Below are 23,052 nucleotides of genomic sequence, written 5' to 3' on the forward strand. Positions count from 1 at the left end.
TTTTTTTTTTTAAAGATTTTATTTATTTATTTGAGAGAGAGAGAATGAGAGACAGAGAGCATAAGAGGGAGGAGGGTCAGAGGGAGAAGCAGACTCCCCGCCGAGCAGGGAGCCCGATGCGGGACTCGATCCTGGGACTCCAGGATCATGACCTGAGCCGAAGGCAGTCGCTTAACCAACTGAGCCACCCAGGCGCCCTTTAAATTTTTTTTTTTGAGAGAGAAAGAGAGCGAGAGTGTGTGCACGTGCAGGAGCTGAGGAAGGGCCGAGGGAGAGCGAGAGAGAATTTCAGGCAGACCCCATGCTCAGCACAGAGCCCGACACGAGGGGTGTAGGTCAGAGACTCAGATCGTGACCCGAGCCGAAATCAAGAGTCAGATGCTTAACCAACTGAGCCACCCAGGTGCCCCAGGGCTGGGTTGTATTTTAAGTTGCAATGGAGGGGAGGAGGGTAAGGAAGTGTGAAAGCTCCCTGTGAATTTCAGGAATGATACACAAACTCTGTAGGAAACCCTGTTTGTAATGGCTCTGTTTCTGACACCTCTGAAAGAGATGCCTTTGTCTTAGAGAATCCGGCAGATTGGGTAAGGAGCAACTACTTTGGGATTGACGATGGGTAACCTCTGGGTTTTGACAAACTAAAGGACCCAATCCAACCCCCTAGGGGCAGCCTCACCTTCATTCTGGAGGGCTCTTAGCTAGGAAAGCGAGTCGGTCTCTGCAAGGGCAGAGGTGTTTGGGAGGGTGGACACTGAATTTTAAATGTCTGAACTGGAATGCCTGTAAATGGGAAGGCACTCTCAAGTTTGCCACAGGGAGCTCTGCTTTACCCACTACTGTGTTATAAACCCTCACTTCCTCACTCAATCTGGCTACCTGCTTGACACCCAGGGACGTGGGAGCGGGAGACCCTGCAGTGTTTCCATCCACATATATACTGTACGACTCTGTCTCACAGTGGGAACCAGACCTGGCCCAGGAGAGAAGGGAAAACTCTCAACTCTCATCTTCCCCTTTATATTTAAAACTTATTTTAGATTTGATACCACAGAGGTTACCCTTTTAAGAATAGAATAAGAAAATACAACATGTCAAGAATTTGAGTGGTTTCCAAACACAGGAATTATATCAGCATCTGCTTAGTTAAAACAATGGACTTGTTTGAGACGGGGTCAGCAAGACCCCTTCCCTCCCAGCCAGGGACTTGCTCCTATCTCAACCCTACAGGACCACATCCACTCTCCTGAGACTGTCCCACTTTTCCCTCCCTCATGACAGCCAACCCTGAACATTTGTGCTCTCCTGGCTTGGGTCATCCCACAAACTGGGACCCTCAATTCCCACTGATGTAATGATCAAAATATCTATGCTTGGGGCACCTAGGAGGCTCAGTCGGTTAAGCAACTGCCTTCAGCTCAGGTCATGATCCCAGGGTCCTGGGGTCGAGCCCCAAGTCGGGTTCCCTGCTCGGTGGGGAGTCTGCTTCTCCCTCTCCCTCTGCTCCTTACCCGCCTGCTCGTGCTCGCTTTCTCTCTCTCAGATAAATAAATAAAACCTTTAAGACAAAATATCTATGCTTGATTGGACTCCATCATGTTCATGAGAGTCTTCGAGAACTGGCCAGCACAGGCTGACTTAAGCAACAGGTATGCCGCTGGCGTCCCACACAAAACAGCTCCATCTTTAAATGCAAAGCGAGCAGGGGTCAGGGACAGGGGAGGACTTCTAACTGCACGGTCAACAGGCCTTCATCAATAGCGCCGTTAACGGTCCTGCAAAGTCCTGGGCACAGCTGCCGTGCTTTATATACACTGAGCTTACTACAGCCTGTCTCACAGCAATCACATAAGTATAAAGTTACTGTTTCTACTTTACAAGGGAGGAAACTGAGGCACGGAGAAGTCAGGTAATCTGTGTCGCCTAAGGGTACATAGCTAGCTACGGAGTGCTGGGATTCACGCCCAGGCAGCCTGACTCCCACGCCCTGGTCTCTATTGTCTTAGCTCTCTACAGCCTCTCATATCATGGCATATCCTGATAGTACAATCCAGAACTCCTCCCTGGCCTCTTCTCCCCTCCCCCTGCCCGTGCCCCATTCACCAGCTCCTGCTCCTGAATGTCACCTGGAATGTTCTAGTTCTAACCTTATGTGCAAAATCTCTTTAAAGGTTTAATTACCGGGATTGCAGCTCTTGCACCCCAAACAAAATTTGTGTGAAGTTTTTAGTTTTCATTATTGAAATTTTCCCAGGAGAAATTTCCCAGTGATGAAGTATATAATCTTAGAGATGATCTATGAAGGGACTCATCTGAGCTGCAGCGTCCCGCCGCGATAGCAGCCTCCTACCATTGCGGGGTATCTGCTGGGAAGAGAAATGCCGGCTGGGGCCAGAGTCCTGGTCCTGACCCAGGAGACGCCCCACGTGCAGGCACAAGAGCTCAGGCTGCTGTGCAGCTTCTCCCCTTAAAGTCCTGACTCCCCCTCCGTGGAAGAGGGCAGAGCGGAGATGCAGCAGTGGATTACCCCCAGCTCGTGTCAGAAAAGCTTTGCTGCCGTATTTTTCACTCCCCCAGCAGGAATCAGAGCAAACCTACCGACTGAACATTCTAGATAACTCTAAAGTGACCTTTCGGGGCTAAAGTTTGCAAACCAAAAACTTCTAATCCACTGCCTTTTCTAACTAAGCCCGGCTATCGGTTTCCAGGCCTGGGGAAATCCACTCCTGACCTTTTATCAATTAGTCAGACAAGAGCAACCTTTGCGGAGTTAGCATTTCTGGGGCTCAAGGGGGCTATAGAGGAGAAAGGACTGGAAACCCTTTTAAGAATGGACTCCGGGGGCCTGCCCCCACAACTCAGGCACCAACCCCAAGTCACCCGAAGCTGGAGACAGAGCCTCGCCATAATCCTCCCCGGGAGGCCGACTAACCACAGAGGCCCCTGCCAGGCCTGAGCCCAAAGCCAGGAGCACAACCAGAGCCTCCTGCTCGACCACAAACCCTGCCTGCAAGAGCTCGATTTGTGAAACAGTAACTCTGTGAAGGCAGCCGGCCCAGCCCGCCCCTCCGGTGGGAACGCACCTCCTTTGATTGGCTGCTTCCCGCCCCCCCCAGGCCTGGGCCTGAGCAGACGGATTTCCAACAGGAACGAGCTAAAGCTGTTGAAAACGACAGAATGCTAGCCCTGGAAGGGGCCTCCAACGCCCTCACTCTATGGAAGCGACAACTGACACCCCAAAGGCAGAGGCTACAATGCATCCCGCTCCCGACAACCCCCAGCCCCCCCCACCCCCATATAACCTTCACGGCAACACCTCAGGAAAAGAGGCTATGCCAAGAACTGAACAGACAGACAGGTTGGGATTTGGGAGGTTTGGAGGTTTGCGGGTGCAAAAAGAAAGTCTGAGAAAACCCCCCTGTGCCTTTAAGGATTGCACAGCTGCCAGCACGGTACTTGCTCTTATAGGGGTCCCAGAGCCGGGCGGGCGGGAGGGCCTGGGTAGTGACCAGTCAGCATGGGCCCTGGGGACCTTTGGTGGCAGCCTGAGTCTAGGTGTCCTGAAACCTCCGTGCATGGCACTTTGAGGGTCTCCCCCAAGTACCAAACCAGGTGCCAAGTCACCCAGGAGGAAAAGAGTTGGGAAGAAAGCCACATGGGTGGAGAAGCAGGGAGGAGAGAGACCGACTTTAGAAAGTCTAGAAGAGGATTCATGTAGCCCAAAAAGACCCAACTGCAACCACAGGGGCAAAGAAGTCAGGAAATGCTGCTGGAGCAGCCAGCCCAGTGGCCAGCCCACCAGCCAGTGGGTTGAACTGGGATGGAGGGGGGTGGAGGGTAAATTTAGCCAGGTAAACAGGGCCTCTGCGGGAGGAGAGGGCCTGGTAGCAGCAAAGCAGTCACCTGCTCCGCGGAGTTGGGCACCTCTCGCTGCAGGGAGGGTGCGGCAGGAACGTCCCCAAACAGCAGGCCCGCTCCCAGGTCCGCTCCCAGGGTTCCACCAACAACGGGGTCACGCTGCTCCTCAGCACTGGGGAGAAGGTTATTTTTACTTTAAAAGGTGGCTCAGATTGGAAACTATCAGATCTTCTCATCTCTATCACAGTCTCTATTCCCAACCCCTCTGCTGGATTTTTCTAGACTCAGGCACACAGTTTGAAGATGCTCAGTAGAAACCAGCCAAGAGGGACGCCTGCGTGGCTCAGTGGTTAAGCGTCTGCCTTCGGCTCAGGTCATGATCCCAGGGTCCTGGGATTGAGCCCCGCATCGGGCTCCCTGCCCAGCGGGAAGCCTGCTTCTCCCTCTCCCACTCCCCCTGCTTGTGTTCCCTCTCTGGCTGTCTCTCTCTCTGTCAAATAAATAAATAAAATCTTAAAAAAAAAAAAAAAAAGAAACCAGCCAAGGATGCCCAGATGAGGCTGGGGAGCCCCCACATTCTCTCCCTGCTAGGGGATCTTTCTATCAGTGCTGTTGTGGGTCTTGAGCGACCTGAGGAGTCACAAAACCCACCAGCACCAGCACAGCTGAGGACTCCATTCAGCTATGGGGATGGAACACAGGTGGCGTCTGAGGGAAGGAGTGTGTAGAAGACTAAGGAGATAAATGACAGTTTGAAAAGGAGCTAGGGAGAACAAAATCAGAAGAGCGAACAGGAACGCCTTTGTGGACCTGTTGGTTGTTATTTCAGAGAAGGCAAGGACTATCACCTCATATAAAAATTTCCTCCCCTGCTGGAGATGCCAGGTGGGGCAGTCCAGAAACCAGCAGAACTATCCGAGAAGTAAAAATTAGAACTAGTCCTCTGCTCTTCTTGAAGAAGAGCAAACAAAAAAATCTTTCAGCCGCCGCTAGAGTCGGGGGTGGAGGGGCAGCGGGGGGAAGCATGAAATATGCAGGTGATTTCTGCTTTTCACAGCATACGGCGCCCAGCAATTCGGCAATAGCTCTTTCACTTATGCTTTGGGGTTAGAAAAAATTTTAGGAAACAGTTTTTTCAAGTCAGTAAGACACCCTTCGAGATACTACAACTGCCAAATGGACTAAAGAGGAGACTGGTTTTCAGGCACCCTGAGCAAACCCCTAACACACACACGCCCTCGCTCATATATTCATACTCAAATACATAAGAAACCAGAGCCTGGGAAAGTAGGAAATCCACAGATGGAAGAGGGCCAGCCAGCTCCTCCAAGGCTGGCTTCTGCCCCCCGGCAGTCAGAACCACCCCCCACCCCCGCACCACACACATAGCCCCTTCCCCGCCTGGCCCTCAGTGTGCCACACGCCCTCGGTCTGATTTTCTTTAGGAAAGGGAGCTGTGGCTGCCCTTAGGTATTTATCCACAAATCGTCTCTTTAGGTCCTTTTATTCTATTTAGCTCCTACCCTGGTGTCAGCTCCACCTGCACATTTTAGTGCTGAGACCTGGTGTTAAGTCTGCCTCTTCCCTTGCGCTTGTGGACTTGGCATCACCATGAAGAGCCCAGCTACATCACTCCTCACAATTATGCAAAAGAGGTCTCTCAGCATTGCCTTCCCTTCCCAGGAGACACACCTCCTTCTTGCCATTTATAACCACAAATCTTCTGTGTCAAAGAGAGAACAGACACTATTTTGAAATGGAGGAAAACCACCACTCAGCCTTTCATAGGTCGGTATGTTTGCCAGGACTTGTGTGTGTGAGCCTGGACAGGCGTGTGGGCACAAGCTTGGGGCCTGGCATCCACTCATCCATGCCTGAGATTGGGAGTCCTGCCTTTGATAAGTCAAGCCCACATGTGAATCAGACAGCAGCAGGAGTGGCTGGGTCCAGGAAAGGGTCCCCAGGCTTTTCTGAGGGTGGGTCCACTGCTCCCCCTGCCCTCTGTTGCCTTAGGGGCCAGCCACAGGAGGCACCCTAAGGTTCCACCCATGTGTGTGCGTAAGTGCTGATATTGGGCCCTGCCCCACTGACCCAGAGCTTTCTGCACCCACATTGATGGCATGGTACAGATGTCCCATCACAGCTCTGTCAAGTGGGCACGTTCCTGGGTGACTGTAGCAGTTCAGAGGACTGGTAACATGATCCTGAGCCTTTCTCCTCCAGGTACCAGGCTGACACTCTGCCCGGGGTGGTAGTAACTGAAAGCTTTTGCCAATGTGGTCAGGTGGTAAGAGTAGGGAAGGAGGGGCTGGGCAGAGTGGAGAGCAGATGCCTCCGTTCACAGCTGGGTAACCAACCCCCGGGCTGAGCCACCTCGGTTTCCCTCTTGCAAAACGGAAGCAATCATGCTCCATGCACGTTGAATCATCTGCAGGATGGAACTATCTAGGGCATTTGGCTCTGACTGGAGGGCATGGCCAAATAGCCACGGAGGCTCCACGAGAAGATGGAGAAAGAGGTCACTTCTCACTTCTCCCAGGAGAGAGATGGATGAGGCAGAGGAGCGGAAAAGCAATGAAAGAAAACAGGAAGGTCGCAATTCCATTCAGGGCTTTACCTGCTCTGAGGCTTAGGCGGGAATTCGGGCACCAAACTAACCCTGCTCGTGGGGGTTAAAATAATCCAGATGTAGCCCTCGCTCCAGTCTGCTGATGCGGGGCGCAAACCTCAAGCACAGGAGTCCAGCTGGGGACGCAGAGCCGCGGACGCCGGGGCTGCAGCGGGGAGGGCGAGCAAGCCCCAGCCTACCTGCCCGCGGCCGGGAGCGCGCCCTGGGCGCCCAGCCCCGCACGCTCGCTGGAGGCAGCCGTGCGCCGAGAGCCCGCCGCCCCCAGCTTTGTTCGCGGCCGGGGGCGGGGGACTGCGCTTCCCTCGGCGCTCCCTGCCCCCCACCTGACCCGCGGCCGCCCGCTCGGCCCGAGCACCGCGCGGTCCCCCGCCGAGCGCAGGGCCCCGCTCCCCGGAGCCGCCGCGCCGCCCCTCGGCCCTCCCCGCGGCCGGCAGCCGCGCGCCGCCGGGCGCCCAGGGCGCCGCGAAGCCGGGGCGCTCCGGGAAGTTTTGGCCGCCGAACCCGGGACGGGGACGCCTCCCGGGCGGCGACGGCCGAGGGCCGGGGGCGGCGGCGGGGGCCCGCCGGCTCCCTTTCCCACAGCTGGCAGTCGGGCGCTTACCTGCATGTCCCGCCGCCCGGCAGGCCCGCGGGCTCCGGCTCGCCGCTCGGCTCGGCCCGGCTCTTCCAGCGCCCGGCTGCGCTGGGTCGGCCGGGCGCGGCGGCGCGCGGTCGGGGGACCCCTGCCCCGCCGGGGGCGCCCAGGGCAGACCCTGCCTACTCCTCTCAGCGAGCGGGCCGCTCGGGCCGCCGCGCTGGACTCTTCATCCGCCGCCCGGCGCGGGGCTGGCGGCGCGGACCGGCGCGCTCCCCTCCGGGGGTCCCGCCGGCGCGTCTGCTCGGTCCCCCCAGATGCGGGGGCAGCCTCCGCGGGCCCCGCGCAACGCCCCTCCTCCCGGGGCGGTCCTGAGTCTCGGAGTCCGCGCACCCTGCTGTCGCCGGCTGGGGGAGGGAGGGTGCTCCCTGCTCGGCGCCCGGGACCCCCGAGCTCAGCGGGCGGGGGCAGTCGGGGAGCGGAGCCCGCGGCCGAGCCGGAGGGAGGCCCTGGGCCCAGGGCGCCCGGCTAGGGGCGCCGCCGTCGGTCGTCGCAGGGCTGCGCGCTCTCCTGCGGAGCGCGGGACCCGAAGAAGTTTCGGCCCCAAGTTGGCTGCGGGGCGGGTGGTGGCCGCGGCTCGGAGTGCAGGGGCCGGCGCTGGGCGAGTGGATCCCCGGGGCTCCGCCGCCTCCGCCCCGCCTCCCGCGCCTCCTCCCCGCCCCCCGGCAGCCGCGCCGGCCCCCGGCTAGCTCCTTCCCACCGGCCGAGCCCGCGACACCCCTCCTCAGGGCTCCTCCCAGGCGCTGGGACCGTGACCTCCGCACCTGCCTCCCGCCGCCCGGGCGCACTCGCCCGCCCCCTCGGCCCCTCGGCAGAACGACCCCGGGCCTCGACGCGGGGGTGCCAGTGCCCCCCCCCCCGGAGGCCCGCCTCCCGCCCCCTTCCTCCGGCCCAGCACACCCGCCGCCTCCTTCTCCAGGAACTCGACCTGGTCCTCCGAGAGGACCTGCGGGACTCACCCCTCTAGCAGCCCCCTCGGGACACCCAGCGCTCCTGCCAGGAAGCACGGAACTCGGGGCGCTGCAGAGCTGGAGGTTCTGAGAGCCGAGAGGGATACAGCAACAGCTCTTCCGTTTACACCAGCCCCTCGCACGCGTTCATCCTCCTTTGAATGCCCCCCAAAGAAGCAGAGTGATCTGTAATTTCCGCTTTACAAACCCAAGTCATCCCCTCCTAGTCCTGGACCCCCCACCCTTCTCCTACAGCACCCAGCAGAGATCTCAGGGATAAGGAAATCTGGTGGAGGAGGGGGCTCACCAAGTGAAATGTTTCCTAGTGGGAAATGCATCCTCTGATCGCTGGTGCGACAGGCTGAAATACTGGCCTGCCTTTTTATGGAGAAACTGAGGCATAGAAAATTGGCACTACCCGTCCATATTTACTAAAGGGAATTAGTAGTCTGAAAAGTCCCTAGAGCCCAGTTTTTAGCCTGAGCCCAGACCGATGTTTAAATACTTTTACTGAGGTCCCCAAGTCCTGTTGGTAAGTTAGCTCACAGCACCCCTGGGTGAGCTGTCCAGGGAGTTCAAGGCTTCACAGAAGACAGAAGCTCAAGCTGCAGCTGCTGGACCCTGTTCCAGACCCCAGTAACAGGGCACCAACAGAGAGCAGCCAGCAAGGATCCAGGGTGCCTTCCAAATGCCTTTTTTTTTTTTACATTCTGAAACCCCTTCTCTTCCCTGAGTGAGTAGGAGGTCACCCTGCCAAAGAAATTGCCTTCGAATGCAGTACAGTGAGGAAACAAAACAAAACAATAGTAATAATCGAAGGCTTTGCCTTTTCTTAATTAGTAACCAAACAAGGTGACAGCTTCCCTTCAGTGGGGGAAGGGGGCCACAGGGAGCGTGAAGGAGTGAGGGACCAGGAACCCACCACATTGGCTTGGCTATAAGGAGCTATTGTCCTCGGGCTTTTACAATAAGGAAAGTAAGAGCTGTTTTAGCAAATACCTGACTAATTAGAGGGAAAGGCTTCCTTGGAATTGTGCTGCCTTGGGCCGGAGGTTCTCTACGACTTTTCTCACCTCACAGTGAATGGGGTTTATGAGACCAGGTCCAGCAACCTTAAATGAATGGCCTATAATTGCCATGGCGGTGGGGGGGGGGGGCTGCCTTCACTGAGGGGAGCTAGTTCAAGGCTTTTTCTCTGGGGACAGATAGGACTGGGGGCAGAGCTGGTCTAAAGCAGCCATAAAAGCTTTGAATCCACTTTGTCAAATTACAAATAGGCTCAGTTCCTCTCCTCCTCGGAAGAAAGCATCAGTCCTGGGGTTAGGGTCTTTGTGGGAGGTCAAGGGAAAGTCTTGTACAGGAGGCCCCTATCATTCCGGAATGCAACCTAGGGGATTTGGGGGTTCCACTTCATACAACCGTTTATTGAGCCCTCAACATACAGAGATGACTGAGACCGGTTCCCAGCTCAGGAAGTTTAAAGTCTAAAGGAGTGGGGTGGAGTTGGGGACACACTTCTCATTCGGGGCCTAGAATGAGCACAAGAAGGTTTGCTTGGTCCCACTGACGACCCAGGAGAAGAGCCGGTGACAGACGACAGCACCCCCAGCTGAATGCCTGCACGTAATCCTTCCCCTCCTGCCACAGTCTCTGTCCAGGATGAGTCAAAACTTGTGGCCCATGGAGGAAAGCGGCGGTGCCCCCAGGAAAGGGGCTTGTGGCCCAGTAACTGGGAAAACATTCGAATGAGGAGCAGACAGAGTCCTGGGCGAGATTCCCAAGGGAAGTGGTGAGCGCCCCATCGCTTGAGTCAGCGAGCTGCTGGGGAGTCTAGAGCCAGCCCTGGAGGCAAGCCCTGATGGGAATGCGGATGGCTCTCACCCATGTTTTGTCTGTGATTGCTGGGTGGGGTCTCTTGCCTTCTCCCCTGAATAAAACATATCCTGACTTGGCATTTGTGGTTTAAACAAAGAAAAAACAAATATTTGGGCCTATGACAACGTGTACTGATTCCTGCTCCTTTTGGTGGAGGGAGACACGGTCCCCCCTTCCTGGCCATGTCCTCACAGGCCACCAACCACCCCCCAAGGTCGGCTCACTAAACCTTGTCGGAAACAGTCAGAGGAGCCAGCGTCCTCCATTTCCTTAGCTCTCTGTGGCTTTCCCATGGGGGGCAGATCCGGGGCTGACCTCTGGCCCTTGGACTGTGCCTTCTTAGGGCAATTGTCCCCTTAGCCGCCCCGGCCCCAGCAGGAAGGGCTTCAGGTAACGCTTCTGCTCCCGCCCCTGGTGGCCCCTGTTGCTGGATAGCCCTCCCAGTCCACCCCAGCCTGCTTCTCTGGCCGCTTTCAAAGCATGTATTTGGGATGCACAGAAAATGTCCTGATGAGCCTCCGAAGCCCCTAACAATCAGAGAGGCAAAGCGAGTGTCCTTTTATCCTGACAGCCGCTTCACAGCTGGTTTACCTCTGCTGTCTGGGTTTTTCAAGGCTCCTTTGGTATTGTTATCTGGATGTTTTCCTAAGAACAAGGGCTTAAAAAACTGGTAGATTCTGACCCAAATATCCGGACATCATGCATAGAATACCCCCACAGACTCACAAGACAATTTGGGATATCTGGGTTGGGGAAAATTCTAAGAGCTGAAGGCAGCGGGCTTGGTGAGAAGAAAACTCTGCTCTCGTGAGTTCGAATCTGGCTTTGCCTTTTACTTTTGGGGAAAAGCTCACACGAAGATACCAGAAGCTGAAGGCATTTATATAAAGCCAGAAGGGCCGATGAAAGTTTTGATAGTCTTAACACCTGTTCTGTGTAGATAACTTACCAGTTTACAAATGGCCTTTCCATTTTTATGAGAAGAGTCCCACTCACCACACTTGGAGAGTTCTCCCCAAAAGAGAGGTGAGTGCCCTCCAGGGACAGGATCTAGCTTGGCTACTGGGCAGGTGGCTCCTAGTTGTCCCATGTGGGGAAATCTCTACTGACCTCACACTACCTGTGTGATCTTGGGTCTTGGGTCTTGGTCTTGAAGCCTGAGAAAGATGGAAGCGTGGGTGGAAGACAATGAATTTGACTGCACCATTGTGTTTGGAGTGCCAACAGGGACAGCCAGGGTTGACAGCCAGAACAGAGAAGTGGGAGGAGGGCTAAGGGTCAGGGTGGCTGGAGATGCGGTGGCCGCCTCGTGAAGGGAGCTGGGGAAGAGCAGCTGTGAGGGTCAAGGCGGGGAACTTGCACATAAGTGCAGATAATCCCGGCAAGTTTAGCTAAGGAGGGCGGGGGAGGGCCCTGATGGTGCGGCAAGGGGCTGTGGGTTCAAGTGATGCGGTTTTCACGATACGGGAGCCCTGGACACGCTTGAAAGCAGAGGGAAGAAAAATGGGGAGGGTGGGACACTCTGGCTGTTAGAAAGGGATGGGACAGCGCTGGAGCAAGATCTGACTCCCCGCCAGGAGGGAGGCCAGGAACTCAGCTGGGGGCGGGTAGCATTCCAGAGCGTGTGGGGGGGGGCCTCTTCTTCCTTCCTCTCTGGAGGCTGTTAGGATGCCAGGAAAGCCAGGAAAGGCAGTACCCAGAGCACGAGGGAGGAAGAAAGCAGGCTGCGTTTGCAGCCAGGAGCCCTGCAGGGGCCCCAAGCAGGAGAGACACCTCCACCTGTGACCAGAGGCTGTACCAAGGTCATTGGCTCTGAGGGAGCTCCCTGGGAGGCTTCCCAGGGCACTGATGGGTTGAATTGCCGGTTTATCAGAATTTCCCAGCAAAGAATGATTGTTAGAAACAGATTCCCAGGCTGCACGTCAGGCCGCCTAAGCTGTGTGGCTGCGGTCTGTAACCCTGAAGGCCCCACAGGTGGTTCTGCCCCAGAGCCGGTGTGAGGCTCAGTCACGGGGTCGCAGCGGCCCCGCACCCAGCCAGGCGCCCCGGGGGGAGAAGCGCTTGCTGAAATGTGCCGGTGTAAAGCCAGGGAAGGCTGTGGCCACCCCTGAGCCCCAGGAAATTACCAGTCCGGTTGTCTCAGGCCACACTGCAGTGGAGGTGGAAGGGAAGGGGCTGGGGTAGAGCTCCAATCCACCTGGTTTTCCAGCAGCCTGGTTCCTTCCTGCGTTGGCCTGGGCAAGGCCTAGGTGCGGTGCGCTGAGCCTGAGGGAGACTGGATTCCAGATGCCGCCATCACCCCCGTGTTTGAGTTAACTTTTGCTAAATGGTACTAATAAGGATGATAAAGGAAATCCACAGGTAATCCAAACATCTCAAGGTAAGTAACAGTTGGTCTCCTGACCTATAATTATCATCAAAAGGATTTGTAAACTCCTGAATTCCACTCTATGGGCTGGGATGCTTTGCTAGGCAGTTTCTACGTGAAGTGTGTGTTTGGCTTTGAGGAACCGTGGTTGCGCCACAAGCAGCCGACAGTGACGTGGGAAAACGTGTCATATTGTAATGGCTGATTGTTAACCTTCAGAATGTTACCTTGAAAGCGGCTTGGGCGGCTGGGTGGCTCAGTCTGTCGGGCGTCTGCCTTCAGCTCGGGTCATGATCTCAGGGTCCTGGGATCCAACCCCGCATCGGGCTCCCTGCTCAGCAGGGAGTCTGCTTCTCCCTCTCCTTCTGTCCCCCTCCCTCCGCTTGTGCTCTCTTTCTCTCTCTCAAATAAAATATCAAAAAACAAAAATAAAGCATTTGGCTCAACTCCCTCCCTTGTTGTCTGTTTCTCACTAGTAGTCGTGCAGGCATCTGGGTCCTACTGCTGAACTAACTGGAGTGTCCTGCATTAATCCTTGAGGTTCTTCAATAGGTTGATCAATAAAAATGACTCCTATAAAACAGCGATCAGCTCCATTGTGAATTAGACTTGAACATTTCTCCCGTCCTAGAAGTCTTTCTCGAGACTTCGTGCGTCACCATCAAGACACCAAGATCAAGAATGATGATCAGCAGAGACTGACAATTACAATTAGTACTTCCTTTCCTGCCAAGTTTCAGATACGGACCTTGAACACCTTTGAATCTAAGAGGGGAATGGACAGATAAATACCATTGGTTTTATAGGCTTAGTAATGTGCTGGAGGAGCTGACTTGCTTTTCCCCCGAGCCCAAGGAGGTAGGAGGGAAACAGATAAGGAGAGAACAGGGCAAGAGACGACTAGCCCGGGGAGGGGTAGCGCTGGCTAGTAAGTTCACCCTCGTGCGGATGCTGTGGTCCTATTTCATGCCCGGCCTCTTACCTCCCCTTTTAAGTTCCTTTTTGCCTTTCTTGTAGCCTGGTAACCATACCTGTATCCCCACCTGCCTGTCTTGTGCTTGGGCTGCCATCTGTGGTGGGCTTTAAGCAGAAAATTCTGGAAACAGAAGAGTTACCAGATCCCCAGCAGATGATTCTGCCATGCTGGAATTTCAGGCACTGAGGCCTCTGAGTGCAGGAGCTATTTTAGGGCCCCCGAGGAGGTGGGGGAGTCCACGGGGAACCTCCCCAGTGTCTTTGGGTCTTACCACCCAGGCAGCTGCCCGCCTCCGTCCGCTCCCTAAGGCACTCTGCTCAGGGCTCCCCGCCGCCCCAGCTGGTGGCAGGCAGCCAGGAGCTGCTTGCTTGCCTTCCTTAATTTAAATGCCCATTTGGCTTTGCAGTAAATTACAGGGACAGGGTCTCCAGAAGTTGGCAGGGAAGGCCCAGGTCATTGAAACCTACGCCAGGCAATCCACAGTCCTCAGGACTTTCCTTCCCTGGGAGGGGTTTTCAGTGCGTGTTTCAAAGACGCCCTCATTCTACCAATTAAAGGATCAAAACAAATCTGGTCACAATCAGTATTTTAAAAACCTTGTCCCTTTGCACTTAGAGAATCCTCAGTCTGGCCCTGCTTGCCATGATGGCTGACAACAGTGACCCAGGCAGACACAGGACCCTCATTTGCTCCCAGTACCAAGCACAGAAATATTGACTTCCGTCCAAACCAGGCCTGCGTGCCTTTCATGTGGTGGGAAAGAGGAATGAACCAGCCAGGTTGGCAGTTGGGCCAGGATGGGGAGAGAAGGGGAGTTTCTTCTCTGGGAGCAGCCGTCTATGAGCTGCCAGGAGTAAGAGAGGGCGGCCTGGAGCCAGCAGCACTTGGGCACAGGGGGGTCCCCAGACAGCACAAGAAAGGAGAGCCCGCGGGCGTGCCGTGGGGACTGAGTCCCGTCTGAAAGGGCCTTGGGTCCTCCTACCAACAGGTGCCAGGGCCCAAGGGGCCCGTCTGGAGTTCTCACCCCTGTTTGAAACAGAGTGTGATCTCAGCCTTGTCTTCCGAGGGCCAAAGACGAGAGGAGGGAACGGAGTAATACCTAGTGAGGGAGGGAGGTGACCACAGGCCCTTGCTCGGCTGCCCCAGGCCAGCAGGGCTGCTCTGCTCTGGCCTGGACTCCGGAATTCATGCTGCCAAGCAGCACAACAACACCCCACTCACACTCCAGCCCCCAGGCAGAGACCCACAGCACCCCACTGCAACTTGATTTCCAATCTCAGTGCAGTCAGGGAGGGGCTGGCCAACTGGTAGCAATAAAGGGTGTTTGGAGCCGCTGACCCCACAGATATCAACCGGGCTCCTGGAGCCCCAGGACGAGATGGGGCAGCCTCAGGACGCCATCCCCTCCTGTCAGCTAACTCCTCATCCCTAGGCTGCAGCAACAAGGGGGACCACTTAACCCGGGGCTGTTTCTGGGACTTCCCACCTGACCCCTGCTCTGCTCTAGAGGGCGGCCGAAAGAGACAGAAGGAAGGAGGTGTAAGTAACTCCATTTGGCCCTTGTTTCTAACTGCAGGAGATGTCCGTCTTCTCCCAGACCAGGCCCAGTAGCCTCCTCCTCTCTGGTTTCACCCCAGCGGCCCAGGCGCGGTGGCTGGGGTGGGGTTGATGGTCCGCGGTGGGTTGGGGAGGGACTGCCCTCTCCAGCGGAACCCAGCCTTAGAAGCACAGTCTCGGTAGCATGGAGTCCGGAGCTCAGTCCCCAGGAAAAGCTTTTGGACTCGGATAGCTTCCATGGCTACTAATGAGGGAGTCAATCGCACCGCACTGGTATGTACAGGTGTTCGTTTTTAGTTTTTATTTTTATTTTTAACGATTTTGTTTATTTAATTGAGAGAGAGAGAGCATGAACAGGGTGAAGGGCAGAGGGAGAAGGAGACTCCCCACCGAGCAAGGAGCCCGATGCGGGGCTCGATCCCAGGACCCTGGGATCATGACCTGAGCCGAAGGCAGACGCCTGATGACTGAGCCCCCCAGGCGCCCTAGGGATTTGTTTTCATGTACATTCTATAGACCTTCAGTGTGAGAAAGTACGTGGACGGACACCTGCCTTCGTCCAGGACTCACTTCTGCAGGAGAATTATAATAACAGCAGGACAACAATCATAATAACCAGTTCTAACTGAGTGGTTACTGTGTGCTGAGGGATCTAATCCTCACAACACTATGAGGCTGGCGCTATTATTATCCCATTTTACAGATGAGAAAACCGAGAGGTCAAGTTCCCTACCCACGACTCCTCAGCCAGCAGGCATGGGGTCAGCTGCACAGCCATTCGGGAAGAGCCTGTTGCAGAGAGCACGGGGAGGCCCTTTGCTGCTGTTTAGGTCAAAGTCTCTGCCCGAGGCCACCACAGACCCACCGGGAGGTAGCGCTCCATTCCCACCGCCTGCAGTCATTCAGGGGCAGGAGATCCACTCTGACCCTAATTCTCTAAGTAGTGGGAGAGGAAGTGTGGGGCTGGAGACAAATGTGGAAGATAAAGTGCTTTTTATATACAATCTGTTCAAGTTCACAATAAGGCAGGAGACCAATTTTCCCCGAATTAAGAATTGAGGAAAGGCCAGTTCTTTGATTCCTCAATCTCTCACGCCTGGGGACACAGATGTGTTCTTTTTAATAAAGCATGTTTGAGGGTGTGCTTAGCACGCCAGGGCACAGAATCCCCGCAGTCTGCTCTGGCTGTAACCGGGTCAAACCCATGAGAAATGGCCTCTGAGAGTGAGGGAGGGCTGCCCTTTCCTTCATCGTAGTGTCACAGTGTCCTTTCTCACCTCCATCAAGCTGCAAAGTAAGCAAAGACCCCACCAAATCCCAGGGTGGGGAGCTCCCCCTAGTGGCCCAATGGACCCACTTGCTGATGGTCCCTGGGGTCTTGACAAAAGAGAAGGAAGCAGATGTTTGAACCAAGTCCCAAGTCTGGCATAAGAGAGGATGGCCACTTGTAGGTATATGCCCGAAGGAATTGAAAGCAGGGACTCAAAAGGCATATTTGTACATGGATGTTTATAGCAGCATCATTCACAATAGCCAAAAGGTGGAAACAACATAAATGTTCATTGACTGATGAATGGGTAAATAATGGAACGTTATCCAGTCTTCTTTTTTTTAAAGATTTATTTATTTGTTTTAGAGAGAGGGAGAGTAAGAGAGAGAATCTTAAGCAGGCTCCATGCCCACCCAGTGTAGAGACCTACGCGGGGCTTGATCTCACGACTCTGAGACCGTAATCTGAGCCAAAACCAAGTCAGACACTTAACCAATTGAACCACCCAGGTGGCCCAGAATATTATTCAGTCTTAAAAAGGAAGGAAATTCTGACACGTGCTACAATATGGATGACATTTGAAGACATGATGCTAACTGAAATAAGCCAGACACAAAAGGACAAATATTGTATAATTCCATTTATAGAAAGTACCTAGTTAAACTCATAAAGACAGAAAGTAGACTTATAGTTGCCAGAGGCTTGGGGGGAGAGAGATTGGGTTTTTAATTATTTGATGGGCACAGAATTTCGGTTGGGGATGATGAAAAAGTTCTGGAGATGGATGGGTGCATAACAATGTAAATACACTTAATGGCACTGAATTGCACACTTAAAAATGGCTAAAATGGGAAATTTTATGTTGTGAATATTTTACCATAATAAGAAAAACAAACAGGAAAAGAGAGAATGTGTTCACTCATTTTTTGTGGAAAAAACACACCTTTTAACAAGTTCCTAAAAATTTTTTTCAAATCACCCAATTTATGTTGAAATTTCCTGTTTAATATGAAATCTAGTTGAATATTGTCTTAAAACCGACTCTGTTTAGAAGAATAAAATGGGAGGAATTACTCTACTTAAGGTGAAAACTTACTACATAGTTAGAGCGATCGAGACAATGTGGTCTCTGTGGAAGGACAGACAGATCAATGGAACAGACTAGAGAACTCAGAAACCCAGAGACCTACGCAAATGTGCCCAACTGACTTTTGGTAAAGATACAATCCAATGGGGACGCCTGGGTGGCTCAGATGGTTAAGCGTCTGCCTTCGGCTCAGGTCACCATCCCAGAGTCCTGGGATCGAGTCCCGCATCGGGCTCCCTGCTAGGTGGGAAGCCTGCTTCTCCCTCTGCCGCTGCCTCTCTCTATCTCTCTCTCTGACTCTCATGAATAAATAAATAAAACAAACAAACAAAAAAACAAAAACAAAAAAAGATACAATCTAATGGAGGAAGACTAGCCTTTCAACAAACAGTCAGTGTTGGACCTATTGGACATCCATAGATTAAAAATATGAACCTCAACCTAAATCTCACACTTTATACAAAATTAATGTGTTTCTCATGAACTATTAGAGAAATGCAAGTTAAAGCCATGGTGAGCGATCACTACACATGTATTAATGAATAGCTAAAATACAAATAAGTCACAACACCAAATGCTGGCAGAATATGGAGAAACTGGATTTCTCATACATTGCCAGTGAATATATAAAATGGTACAGCTGCTCTGGAAAATGCGTTGGCAGTTTCTTAAAAAAAAAACTAAGCATACACTGACCATACAATGCAATAATTGGGCACCTGGGCATCCCGGAGAAACGAAAGCAGACGCTCACACAAGCACTGTGAAAGTTCACAGCAGGTCTATTGGTAATAGCCCCAACTTGGAAACAGTGCAGATATCCTTCAAGAGGTGACTGCTTACCCAAATTGTGGTATATCCATGCCACAGAATACTACTCAGCAATGAAAAGGAACCCACCACTGACAACATGCAACAATTTGGATGGCTCTCAGAGGCATTATGCCGAGAAAAGACAAACTCAAAAGTTTACCTACTGCACGCCTCCGTTGATATAAAAGTCTCAAACTGACAAAATTGTAAAAATGGGAATGTATTAGTGGTGTCAGGGGTTAAGGATGAGGTGGGCAGGAGGAGGATGGAGTATTTAGATAGCATAAGGGAGTGGCGATGGAACAATTCTGTATCGTGACTGACAAGAATCTACACGTGATAATGTTGCATAGAAACACACACATGCAAATGAGCAACCTGGTGAACTCTGAATAAGGTCTATAGCTTATACCATGTCAGTTTCCTGGTTTTGATATTGTTAGGTAAGATGTGGCTGTTGGCAGAAACTAGATGAAGGGCACACAGGGGACCTCTCTGTACTATTTTGTAACTTCCTGTGAATCTATAATCATTAAAAAAACAAGACTGGAAGAAATGCACTCAGTGCTTCAAGAGACAAGGAAGACAAGGGAAGTGAGTGTTATGGAACATTTATCCTTTGCCCGGACCTGAGCCAGGCAGTCTCCAAAGATCATCATTTGATGTCCTCATGGCAGTTTGAAGTATGTATTATTATCTCATTATATAGACAAGGAGACCAAGGCCCAAAGTGGTGGAATTGTGTTTCAAACCAAGTCTGCCTGATCTTAAAGCCTGTCCTCCTTTAGGAAGTTGAAGTGCACATGAGTTTTTGAGGTTGAGTGCGTGAGGAGGATGGCATGGTCAAGTTTTGGCTTTGCCTGCCCAAATTACCACGGCTCAGAAATGAGCTCTGTGCACTTATTTTAAGCCTTGTTAATTGAATGGCTCACTCCTCAGGTTATCCTGTTTGATGGCATCCATATAAGCTAATCAGAACGAATCCTTGCCTTCTGAAAGTGTATGTCCTTTAACACCACTTTGCATGTGACTCTCCTGCATATAGGTCTAGAGCCAATCCTCGGTTTGGTACTTGGGCGCTCGAGGCCCCGACCAACTGCCTCCTTCAGAAATGTCCAGTGTTGGGGCGCCTGGGCGGTTCAGTCGGTTAAGCATCTGACTTTTGATCTCAGCTCAGGTTTTGATCTCAGGGTCATGAGTTTGAGCCCCATGTTGGGCTCCATGCTGGGCGCGGAGCCTACTTTAAAAAAACAATGTCCAGTGCTTCGTATGAACTGTCTCCTCCAAATGAAATATTTTATGGCCCCAGACTGACTTGCACGCATCATTACTTGCAGAGATCCTTACATCGTTCTTAGCACATCTAGACTCTACCCATCTTCACGGTCTTCACTGTCTGTGAAGCCCACTCTGCCTATCCCCACACTCAAGAACATAGGTCTCTGCCTAGCACACAGTAGGCACTCAGCACCAGCTTCCTGAATAAGTGAATTATGAACTCATCACATATGGCCTTGTATTGACATTAAATGTCTACTTATATCTTCGTTTTACCTTTCTAACAAGATGGCAAGTTCCTTAGCTTAGCCCAATTTGTATTCTCAATAGCTCTTTGCCCAATTCGTTAACTGATTTTAAAATAGCCACTAATCATGAGAGCTTATTCTCACATCCACAGCTGGATATCCACCTTCACCTCTGGTCAGCTATTTGGATGATCCTGCCTCAGACACAGTCACTGCAGAGGGTGCTGGTGGCTTGAGGTCCAGCCACCAATGACGTTCTAATTCTTGTTTCTTCTCTTCTTTCCTGGAGAAGTCCAAGGTGCAAAAGTCTCAGATGTGCAATGTCTTCACCGTAACCCATCCCCCACCCCTCGCCTCATGATTATTTCCTTCAGCAATTATAACCTTCCTTGGGGGGCCGACTTGGCTCCTTCAGTTTCAAGACGTGAGTCTGGAATGAACTCAGACACCAGCACTTAGCCGCGGTCATCCATCTCTCGGGATGAGCACATTAGGAGGGAGCTATAGAAAGTATAACTGAAGAAGAATTAGTGGCTGGGGAAAGGGCTGGGCTGTTGCTGAGTGGGCCTGATCTCTTCGCCTTTCATAACATCAGTCAGGGCTGAGGCTCTGAGGGAGACAGGCCAGCAGGAGGAGGGTGTTTGTGAAACTCAGATGCCTGGAGAAGGAGCTTGTGTCAAAGGCAGCGAGTGGGAAAGGCCGCCTCTCCTTTCTGTCTCCGTGTGCTTCTCGGAGGGCTCTTGAGCCAGGCAGCAGTAGTGGGCATATGCTCAGGGATGCCTTCGAGAGGGAAGTTCTGGGTGTTGCTGAGCCTTGACGCTCTGCGGTCAGACTGGGCTCGGCCATCCGCCACTGCTCCCCAGAGAAACACAGAGAGGCTTCGGGAAGGGTTCAGCACATATGTCGACACTGAAGTCTCTAGTGTCCCTCCTGTTCTCTGGTCCGGCAGAGGAAGATGACCTGACATCACAACTCAGTGGCTTTGTAGGGGGAGGAGGGGAAGGGAGCGGTGGCTGAATCTCCATTTCTACTTTCATTGGGTGGGCCAGATCCAGGATGTCAGAGGGAAGAGGTGGGAAGGTGTTGCCGAAAGGTCCATTGCGCTCCTCTCCACCATGGTGCAGACACGCAGAGCTCTTAACTGATAACATCCCATTCCTGCACCCAATATGGCAGCACGCTAGCATGGCCTGTGCAAATTCCCAGGAATCTGAACCAACATCCAGAATTTAAACAAGAGGAAAATTATGGTCTCTCCAGATTTTTCTCTAGACTAGGGGTCGGCCAACTACACCAGGGGCAGAATCCAGACGAAAACCTATTTTTGCACGGCAAACTAAGGATGGCTTTTACATATTTAAATGGTTGGAGAAAAGTATTTTTGAGGACCGATATTTTGTGACATGTGAAAATTCTATGAAATTCCAATTTCAGTGTCTACAAATAAAGTTTTATTGGAACACATGCATTTGTTTCCCTATTGCCTATGGCTGCAGCATGGCTGAACTGTTGTATTAGACACTGTATGGGCCTGTTAGCAAGACTGGCTACAAAATTTGCAGTACAAAATGAACATGTGGGGCCCCTTGTTACAAAAGAATATTAAAAATTCCATGATGGCAACAATAGAGCATTAAAACAAGTATGGTGGCCTCTCTAAAGTCAGGGTCCTGTGTGCCTGCCCAGGAAGCCAGCACTGATGAACAGATTTACTCTCGTGCTCCTTACAGAAGAAGTTTGCTGGGGCACCTGGCTGGCTCAGTCGGTGGAGCGTGTGACTCTTGATCTCAGGGTTGTGAGTTCGAGCCCCATGTTGGGTGTAGAGAATATAAATAAATAGACTTTAAAAACATTTTTTTAAAGATTTATATATTTGAAAGAGAGAGAGCACGACTGAGAGAGAGCGAGTGCGATTGGGAGAGAGAGCACGAATAGAGAGGCAGAGGGAGAGGGAGAAGCTGGCTCCCCCCTGAGCAGGGAGCCCGACGTGGGGCTCGATCCCAGGACCCCGGAATCATGACCTGAGCTGAAGACAGATGTTTAGCTGATGGGGCCACCCAGGCGCCCTGAGAATATAAATAAATAAGCTTAAAAAAAAGTTTTGCGCTCTCTGCTGTAGGGATTCAAACACACACACACACACACACACACACACACACACACACTTAATGATTAATGTTAGTCTCCAGCAAAAAATTTAGGGAAAATTATTGAATTGTTTCTGGATACTTTGAAAAGAACTTATCACATACTAGGACTCAATTGGAGTCATTAAAAATCATTGCAAATTAGACTCATTTTCTTTTTGATAGGACTGTCTATTGGGGCAGGAGGGAGCATAAGGCGGTGTAGACCAGTGTTGTGGCTATGTGTGCCCGTCCTTCAGCTCAGGCAGTCCTCCCACGCTGACGCCAAAATATCAGGGAAAATATGGGATATTCTCTTCACACATGAAGTTAAAGTTTAAAAGCGTAAATTTTTTCAGTTTTCTTGTTTCTTGGATACCATGAGAACTCATATGAAAGTCTACTCCCTATACTTTTATAAGGTTGAAAAGTTATTTTCAAGTTATTTCAAAGTTATTTGGGCTTCATTTCCTCAAGCCATTTCAAGAGGCTGTGTATGAAGCTGAATGTATTCACATTTTTGTCAGACACAGTGATTGAATTTGGGGCAAACCTAGGCAGCAGATATATAGTTTCTGGCTCCAAAGTGGGGAATGGGTGACTCCCCATCTAATCCCCAAAGGCTCACATCTACACTTTGTAGTTGCTGGCAATTTTGGAATCTAAGTGAACATTATAGTTTGCAAGCAGCACACGGTGTTTTGCTGTTTCCACGAGATAACATCAGCTTGTTGAATAAATGCGAGATGCACTTTTCATAGGTGGTCCCAGTGGGGTATCCATTTCTAGTTGCAGCAAATAATATTGATCTCTGCTATTTCTGGTGGAACAGATTTATTCTTGTTGAGGTAGAAAGGACTGGGGGATGGGTATCCAGGCTCAGCCTGTGCCTTGCCTTTAGTGGACTAGCTCTTGGGTTAACTTTGGGGAAGGCATGCTCTTCATTGCCGGTGGCCAGGGAGGCTCCCTGAGCAGGGGAGCATGTTGCTGGGGCTACAGCAGGAGGAAGAACAGGCTGTAGGAGGAAGATTCTTTTTTTTTTTTTTATTTAAAGATTTTTATTTATTTGACAGAGAGAGACACAGCGAGAGAGGGAACACAAGCAGGGGGAGTGGGAGAGAGAGAAGCAGGCTTCCCGCGGAGCAGGGAGCCCGATGCGGGACTCGATCCCAGGACCCTGAGATCATGACCTGAGCCGAAGGCAGACGCTTAACGACTGAGCCACCCAGGCGCCCCAGGAGGAAGATTCTAGCCGGTGTCCGATTTAGCTGGGGCTGGGTCATCCCAGCTCAGAGGTCTTACGTGCCACGCTGGAGGGAGCCTGAGGCTCAAGAGCAGGGGTCTGGGTGCTGCCAAAAGTGGGATCTTGACCACATTGCTTAATAT

The 23,052-nt window shown here is 52.3% G+C and overlaps 1 protein-coding gene across 1 annotated transcript in view; it reads right to left on the minus strand.

Moving 5' to 3' along the window:
* Positions 1-7,716, minus strand: part of WNT5B (Wnt family member 5B) — a 108,426-nt gene extending 100,710 nt beyond the window's left edge. The window contains exon 1 of the mRNA XM_081820970.1: positions 7,086-7,716. Coding sequence (XP_081677096.1) covers positions 7,086-7,091 — 6 coding nt within the window. The 5' untranslated portion in view covers positions 7,092-7,716. The remainder of the gene's footprint in view (positions 1-7,085) is intronic.
* Positions 7,717-23,052: the final 15,336 nt, after the last annotated feature.

This window comes from Leptonychotes weddellii, chromosome 5 (genome assembly GCF_054177405.1).
Source record: "Leptonychotes weddellii isolate Sample4059 chromosome 5, ASM5417740v2, whole genome shotgun sequence".
Classification (NCBI taxonomy): domain Eukaryota; kingdom Metazoa; phylum Chordata; class Mammalia; order Carnivora; family Phocidae; genus Leptonychotes; species Leptonychotes weddellii.